Source organism: Oryx dammah, unplaced genomic scaffold (genome assembly GCF_014754425.2).
Source record: "Oryx dammah isolate SB20612 unplaced genomic scaffold, SCBI_Odam_1.1 HiC_scaffold_2, whole genome shotgun sequence".
Classification (NCBI taxonomy): Eukaryota; Metazoa; Chordata; class Mammalia; order Artiodactyla; family Bovidae; genus Oryx; species Oryx dammah.
The window spans coordinates 175353274-175361992 of NW_024070186.1; the positions used below are offsets into that span (position 1 = coordinate 175353274).

The following is an 8719-nucleotide window of genomic DNA, read 5'->3' on the forward strand; positions in this document are numbered from 1 at the left end:
TTAACACCTGGAATGGCATATCAAGAAATTGTGACTGAACTGGGATGAGCCACCTAGTAATGTGGGACAAAAGTTGATCATGAAATGTTTCCCAGATAATGCTCATTCATGACCAAGAGGGGAAGACTTGAAGAATGGAATCAGCAGTTGCACCCCTTCAATGTGAGCCAGTGAACCCCAAGGAAGGTGAATACATGCCACTTATCAGTCCTTAGACTGCAACCATTCCAGCCACTCCCTAAGGTGAACCCTCAGGAAACTCTGAGAGTGCAGGATTGATGGGTGAGGTACATACCAAGGAAATAATTTTAATGAGCCCTGACTTTTGCATCTCCCCCTGCATAGAATGTATGTATTCCCTGGTGGCTCAGCTGGTAAAGAATCTGGCTGCAATGCGGGAGACCTGGGTTTGATCCCTGGATTGGGAAGATCCCCTGGAGAAGGGATCAGCTATCCACTCCAGTATTCTGGGCTAGAAAATTCCATGGACTGTATAGTCCATGTGGTCGCAAAGAGTCGGACACAACTGAGTGACTTTCACTTTCACTTCATACATAGAAAAGGTCTAAATTTCTTAATTTGAGGTGCTGTCTCATGTATTCGAAGTTCAGTTTTTCTAAGTCTACCAGTGTAAAATAAACACTTTCCAAAAAAATAATAAAAGACAAATCTCAACATTTGAAACACTGGCCATGAGGGCAGACACTCCCTGAAAGATCCGACTAAGCAGAAATATCGTCACCCCCTTTCCCCACAAGATTGTGGAAGGGACTTTGACAGTGAGGAATTGTTGCACAGAAGATGCCAATTCTTCTTACATTTTGGAAACGGTTTCTTTGACTTGCTTTTCATTGCTTTTGCTACTATAATCATACAGAATGGCCTGCCTCAGAGAATCCTGTGCCTCCGTCTGACTGTTAAACTAAAGTGCCCTTGTTCAGAACTCTCTTCACCTGTAGATGGCAGGAAGGAAGAAATTAATTCATCTCTGCCTGAGGCTTGCCATTCTAGATGTTTGCAAGATGAATGGCCTTTTTACTATGATTCCTCACCTCCCACCATATCTCTGATCTATAAAAAACCCGGCATCCAGACCAGATAAGATGGTTATTTGGGGGTGCTATCCTGCCATCTTCTCGGTCAGCTGTCATCTCTCAGATTCATTGGCCTGTCCTGCGGTGAGCAGAGCGAGCTTGGACTCAGTAACAAATACACTGAATAATCAATATAGAGATCTTCCAAGAAAATAAACTGGGGATCCACTTTCCAAATAATGTTGGGAAAAGAACCCCAGGTAACAAGTGAAAATGCATGCTAGTGCATAATATTCTTTCACTAATGTTTAATGACTGTTTTCCAACAGCATTGAAGTAGCTGAAAATTATGGAGAACATGACAAGTAAGTATGATAAAACTTACATTCTTTTAAGCTTAAATATTTCATTTATACCCAAGTGAAAGTCGCTCAGTCGTGTCTGACTCTTTGCAACCCCATGGACTATACAGTCCCTGGAATTCTCCAGGCCAGAATACTGGAGTGGGTAGCCATTCCCTTCTCCAGGATTTATACCCAAGGCAGAGTTTATTATAATTTTACTTCACTGCCTTTAATAAAAGTAAAGTCATTAATAATGTTTTAAGAATTTACTTGTTAGCTTATCTCCTTTTCAGCTGAAAGACTTGCTGTGTTTACAATTTATCATGATCTATGATGATTTGAAACAACTTTGAGTGTTTCAGCTTACTAAAAACTCATTCAAAGGACCTCACTGTAGTTATTATCATTAAATAAAAGGTTAAGACCACATTAGAATTGGTTAAGATTGCAGTAAGCAAAGTTCATGCATGAGTTTTCTTTTGTTGTGTGTGTGTGTGTCTGTTTTCATGGTAAAGACTGCTTTATTGGTGGCAGTTAGTACAAGTCAATAAATACTGATCTCCAAAGACTTCAGTTATGTGTCAGATTACTGGTCCACAGAGAGCTGAAAGGAATTGAACCAACTGATTGCTGGGAGGATAAACTGAAGTCAGTCCTGCTTCTTGGGAAATGAAGCCACAGCCAGCTCATATATGGCATATGCCATTCCACCAACTATTAGAATCATGGTGGCTCTGTACAGGAGGGCATCAGCTATCCCACTCTTCAGATGCACTGGAATTCCATTATCTTCCTGAAACAGCTTTTGTTTCTTTGGAACTGTATTTTCAAACTGCCTGCCTGAAGCAGTACTTATTCTCCTCTTAGTAATCTGATGGAGAGCAAGAAAATTTTGTAGCACCTTGGCCCAGTTACTACTCACCAACCAGGACAACTGACCACCAGGAACCCATGCATCAGATTTAGAAGCAACAGCACAATAGTGTTATCTTTTAATTAAAAAAAAATTTTTTTACAATGGTATTTTTTTCATATATGAACATTGATGCTTGCCTTCATACATTTACAATTTATTTTTTGTGTGTGTGTACTTTCTAATTCAGATATATTCAAATGTTTTCCTATGTCTTACATTCATCACCTGTACTTTCAAGGCTCATTTCATTTGTTGTAAGAAAGGACATAGGCCTTGTACTGAGCATGTGGCTTTATATAATATCAGAATTGTTTTTTGTATATCTTTATTAACACCACTATATTGAAAATATCATCCAGTAATGACAAGTTACATATATAATCACATCTCACTGCAGCACAATGATTTTATTTCCTCATAGTATATTTCTTCATTTGATATTTTGTGTCTATGTATTTATTGACTATATGTATATTAGACATGAGACTATTCCGTCAGTTCATTGAATTTAAAAGTGAGGAAGTATTTTTCTTGTTATATTCTCAGTAGTTACAGGTCTAACATAATTACCTAGGAGCATTTTATATTCCTTTTGAGTTTTATTACACAATAAGGGCCACAACTCATCCATAATTAGCTGTATTCTTAGGTGTGTTGTTGTTGTTCAGTTGATAGTTATATCTGACTGTCTGCAATCCCATGGGCTGCAGCACACCAGGCTTCTTTGTCCTTACCTATCTCCCAGAGTTTACTCCAACTCATGTCCATTTAGTTAGTATTGCCATCCAACCATCTTATCCTCTGCTGCCTTCTTCTCCTCCAGCCCTCAGTCTTTCCCAGCATGAGGGTCTTTTCCATGATGGCTCTTCACATCAGGTGGCCAAAGTATTAGAGCTTCAACTTCAGCATTATTCTTTCCAATGAATATTCAGGGTTGATTTCCTTTAGGATTGACTGGTTTGATCTCCTTCTAGTCCTAGGGACTCTCAAGAGTCTTCTCTAGCTCCACGGTTTGAAAGCAACAGTTCTTTGGCACTCAACTGTCTTTATGGTCCAAATGTCATGTCCGTACATGACTCCTGGAAAAACCACAGCTTTGACTATTTGGATCTTTGTTGGCAAAGTTATGTCTCTGCTTTTTAATTTGCTGTCTAGGTTTGTCATAGCTTTCAAAGAGAAAATATTTATTCATTTCATGGCTGCAGTCACCATCTGCAGTGATTTTGAAGCCCAAGAAATAAAGTCTGTCACAGTCCATTTTTTTTCCCCATCTATTTCCCATAAAGTGTTGGGACCAGATGCTATGATCAGTTTTTTGAATGTTGCATTTTAAGCCAGCTTCTACCCTCTCTTCTTTCAACTTCATCAAGAGGATCTTTAGTTTCCCTTCATTTTCTGCCATTAGGGTGGTATCATTTGCGTATAGAGGTTATTGATATTTCTCCCAGGAATCTTGATTCCAGCTTGTGATTCAACCAGCCTGGCATTTCACATGATGTACACTACATATAAATTAAATAAGCAAGGTGACAATATACAACCTTGTCATACTCCTTTCCCAATTTTGAACCAGTCCATTTTTCCATGTCTGTTTCTAACTTTTGCTTCTTGATCTGCATATAGGTTTCTCAGGAGGCAGGTATGTGGTCTGGTATTCACATCTCTGTAAGAATTTTCAAAGTTTGTTGTGAAATCCACACAAAGTTTTTAGCATAGTCAATGAAGCAGAAGTAGATGTTTTTCTGGAATTCTATTGCTTTTGCTATGATCCAACAGATTTTGGCAATTAGATCTCTGGTTCTTCTACCTTGTACATCTGGAAGTGGTACAACTAATTCCAGCATGTACATCTGGAAGTTCTCAGTTCATATACTCTTGAAGCCTAGCTTGAAGGATTTTGAGCATTACCTTGCTAGCATGTGAAATGAGAGCACTTGTGTGGTAGTTTGAATGTTCTTTAAGATGGCTCTTCTTTGGGATTTGAATGAAAACTGACCTTTTCCAGTCCTGTGGCCACTGGTGAGTTTTCCAAATTTGCTGAGAGAGTGACGGCAGCAGTTTCACAGTATCATCTTTCAGGATTTTAAGTATCCCAGGTGGAATCCCATCACCTCCACTAGCTTTGTTCCTTCTAATCCTTCCTAAGGCTCACTTGACTTCCAGAATGTCTGGATCTAGGTGAGCGACCACACTATCAAGGTTATCTGGGTAATTAAGAATTTTTTTTAGTTTTTCTGTGTATTTTTGGCACCTCAAAGGCAATGCCAAAGAATGCTCAAACTACCACACAATTGCACTCATCTCACATCTTAGTAAGTAATGCCCCAAATTCTCCAAGCCAGGCTTCAGCAATACGTGGTCCATGAACTTCCTGATGTTCAAGCTGGTTTTAGAAAAGGTGGAGGAACCAGAGATCAAATTGCCAACATCTGCTGGATCATCGAAAAAGGAAGAGAGTTCCAGAAAAACATCTACTTCTGCTTTATTGACTATGCCAAAGCCTTTGACTGTGTGGATCACAGTAAGCTGTGGAAAATTCTGAAAGAGATGGGGATACCAGACCACCTGACCTGCCTTTTGAGAAACCTACATGCAGGTCAAGAAGCAACAGTTAGAACTGGACATGGAACAACAGACTGCTTCCAAATAGGAAAAGGAGGATGTCAAGGCTGTCTATTGTCACCCTGCTTATTTAACTTCTATGCAGAGTACATCATGAGAAACGCTGGGCTGGAAGAAGCATAAGCTGGAATCAAGATTGCAGGGAGAAATATCAATAACCTCAGAAATATCAATAACACCACCCTTATGGCAGAAAGTGAAGAACTCAAAAGCCTCTTGATGTAAGTGAAAGAGGAGAGTGAAAAAGTTGGCTTAAAGCTCAGCATTCAGAAAACGAAGATCATGGCATCTGGTCCCATCACTTCATGGCAAATAGATGGGGAAACAGTGGAAACAGTGTCAGACTTTATTTTTTTGGGCTCCAAAATCACTGCAGATGGTGATTGCAGCCATGAAATTAAAAAATGCTTACACCTTGGAAGGAAAGTTATGACCAACCTAGATAGCATATTCAAAAGCAGAGACATTACTTTGCCAACAAAGGTCTGTCCAGTCAAGGCTATGGTTTTTCCAGTCAGTGGTCATGCATGGATGTGAAAGTTGGACTGTGAAGAAGGCTGAGCGCTGAAGAATTGATGCTTTTGAACTGTGGTGTTGGAGAAGACTCTTGAGAGTCCCTTGGACTGCAAGGAGATCCAACCAGTCCATTCTAAAGGAGATCAGTCCTGGGTGTTCTTTGGAAAGACTGATGTGAAATTGAAACTCCAATACTTTGGCCATCTCATGCGAAGAGTTGACTCATTGTTAAAGACTCTGATGCTGGGAGGGGTTGGGGGCAGGAGGAGAAGGGGATGACAGAGAATGAGATGGCTGGATGGCCTCACCAACTCGATGGACATGAGTTTGGGTGAACTCTGGGAGTTGATCATGGACAGGAAGGCCTGGTGTGCTGCAATTCATGGGGTCGCAAAGAGTGGGACACGACTGAGTGACTGAACTGAGCTGAACTGAACTTCTTAATCTCTCCTACTTGTTAGGTCCATACTGTTTCTGTCATTTAATGTGCCCATCTTTTCATGAAATGTTCCCTTGTTATCTCTAATTTTCTTGAAGAGATCTCTAGTCTTTCCCATTCTATTTTTTCCCTCTATTTCTTTGAGGAAATTAAGGTTTCACTTAAGAAAGCTTTCTTGTCTCTCTTTGCTATACTTTGGAACTCTGCATTCAGTTGGGTATAATTTTCCCTTTCTCCTTTTCCTTTCATATCTCTTCTTTCTCAGCTATTTGTAAGACCTCCTTAGACAACCATTTTGCCTTCTTGCATTTCAGTTTCTTAGGGATAGTTTTGGTCACCACCTTCTGGACAATGTTGAGAACCTCCAACATAGTACTTCAGGCGCTCTATCAGATCTAATCCCTTAAATCTATTTGTCAATTCCACTGTAAAATCATAAGGGATTTGACTTAGGTCATATCTGAATGGCCTAGTGGTTTTCCCTACTTTCTTCAACTTAAGTATGAATTTTGTAATAAAGAGTTCATGATCTGAGCCATAGTCAGCCCCCAGTCTTGTTTTACTGACTGTATAGAGTTTCTTCATCTTCAACCTGATTTCAGTATTGATCATCTAATGATATGTCCACTCAGAAGAATTATACAAAAAAGATCTTAATGACTCAGAAAACCATGATGGTGTCATCACTCACCTAGAGCTAGATATTCTGGAATGCAAAGTCAAGTGGGCCTTAGGAAGCATCACCATGAAGAAAGCTAGGGGAGGTAATGGAATTCCAGCTAAGCTATTTCAAATCCTAAAAGATGAGGCTGCAAAAGTGCTGCACTCAATATGCCAGAAAATATAGAAAACCCAGGAGTGGCCACAGCACTAGAAAAGGTCAGGTTTCCTTTCAGTCCCAAAGAATGCTCACACTGCCACAAAATTGCTCTCATTTCACATGCTAGCAAAGTAATGCTCAATATTCTCCAAGCTAGGCTTCAATAATATATGAACCAAGAACTTTCAGATGTTCAAGTTGCATTTAGAAAACGCAGAGGAACCACAGATAAAATTGCTAACATTTCAGATAGCATCTACTGCTTCATTGGCTACACAAAAGCCTTTGACTGTGTGAATCACAATAATCTGTGGAAAATTGTTAAAGAGATGGGAAGACCAGACCATCTTACCTGCCTCCTGAGTAAAATGTATGCAGATAAAGAAGCAACAGTTAGAACTGGACATGGAACAATGGACTGGTTGCAAACTGGGAAAGGAGTATGTCAAGGCTTGTGTATTCTCACCTTGCTTATTTAACTTATGTGCAGAATACATCATCCAAAATGCCAGGGTGGATGAAGCACAAGTTGGAGTCAAGACTACTGGGAGAAATATCAATAATCTCAAATAGGCAGATGACACCTCTCTTACTGCAGAAAGAGAAGAAAAACTAAAGAGCCTCTTATTGAAAGTGAAAGAGGGGACTGAAAAAGCTGGCTAAAAGCTCAACATTCAAAAAATGAAGATCATGGCATTCAGTCCCATCACTTCATGGCACATAGAGGGGAAACAGTGGAAACAATGGCTGGCTTTATTTTTCTGGGCTCCAAAATCACTACAGATGGTGATTGCAGCCATGAAATTTAAAAAAAAGATTGCTCCTTGGAAGAAAGCTATGACCAACCTAGACAGAATATTAAAAAGCAGAGATGTTACCCAGCCAACAAAGGTCCATCTAGTCAAAGCTATTGTATTTCCATTAATCTTATATGGATGTGAGATTTAGACCATAAAGAAAGCTGAGCATGAAAGAATTGATGCTTTTGAACTGTAGTGTTGGAGAAGACTCTTGAGAGTCCCTTGGACAGTAAAAAGATCCAACCAGTCAATTGTAAACTAAATCAATCTTGAATATTTATTGGAAGGACTGATGCTGAAGCTGAGCTCCAATACTCTGGTCACCTGATGCAGAGAAATGACTCATTGTAAAAGACCTTGATGCTGGGAAAGATGGAAGGAAGGAGGAAGAAGATGACTGAGACTGAGATGGTTGGATGGCATCACTGACTCCATGGACATGAGTTTGAGCAACTTCTGGGAGTTAGTGATGGACAAACTCAGGGAAAACTGGTGTGTTGCAGTACATGGGGTTGAACAGACTGAGCAACTGAACTGAACTGAACTGAAGCCATTTGCCCCTTGAGCAGGAATCTTAAAGTTGTTGTTACAGGAAGTGACCGCAAGGCAGCGGCATGTCTTCATGCCTGACTCTGGGTCCTTGGGGAAGCAGAGCCTTTTGCGAGTACTGCCAATTAGAGTCCATGAACCAGGAGAAACAACCAAGGCTTATATCTTGTAACTTCTACTCCCTTAGCCTTGAGTCCCAAGACTCATCCTAACTCCTGCAAAACCACATTGCCAAAGGTGCCATAATCTATAGCTGAGGTCATACTAAGAAAGATGCCAGTGTTGAAATCCTCAGTCCAAGGGACACATGGAGCCCAGGGTGTTTGGAAATCTCTTGCAAAACAGAGGTTCCATTGCATTTGGGTGCAGTTTGCTTGGATTTCCTGGAGGAAGGCCAGCCAATATCCAGTCTTTGGTGGGCTCAAGGAGACAGCACAAGCCACTCCAGGTCCATTGGGGTCACACGGCCATCCACATGCTGCAGGCTCCCTCAGCATTCCACACTCCAGCCTTGGGGCCCCTGCCTCTCAGGCTCCAGGGACGTGACACCGCTCACATCAGAGTGGCCTGAGGGAAAGAAATTCTGAAATGTTTTCCTTGTTTATCCTGCGATTGGAACTGGTTGACACGTTAGTCACAATCTTGATGGCTGGGGTTTCTTTTGTTTGTTTGGTTGGTT

The 8719-nt window shown here is 40.6% G+C and overlaps 1 protein-coding gene across 1 annotated transcript; it reads right to left on the reverse strand.

Moving 5' to 3' along the window:
* Positions 1–1883: 1883 nt before the first annotated feature.
* On the reverse strand, positions 1884–6242 carry LOC120882530 (cytochrome c oxidase subunit 7A2, mitochondrial-like). Its single transcript, XM_040266540.1, has 2 exons — positions 6171–6242; positions 1884–2312 (listed from the first exon to the last, which is right to left on the reverse strand). Exons 1-2 carry the CDS (start codon positions 6240–6242, stop codon positions 2028–2030), a joined length of 357 nt encoding a protein of 118 aa, XP_040122474.1. The 3' UTR covers positions 1884–2027.
* Positions 6243–8719: the final 2477 nt, after the last annotated feature.

Bases quoted from the DNA above. Each gene is read 5' to 3' on its own strand.
- LOC120882530 (XM_040266540.1), bottom strand. From the start codon at position 6,242: ATGTTGGAGGTTCTCAACATTGTCCAGAAGGTGGTGACCAAAACTATC. The intron at 2,313-6,170 runs GCAAAATGGTTG...CCTGGTGGTCAG, and splicing joins AGAAACTGAAATGCAAGAAG to TTGTCCTGGTTGGTGAGTAG.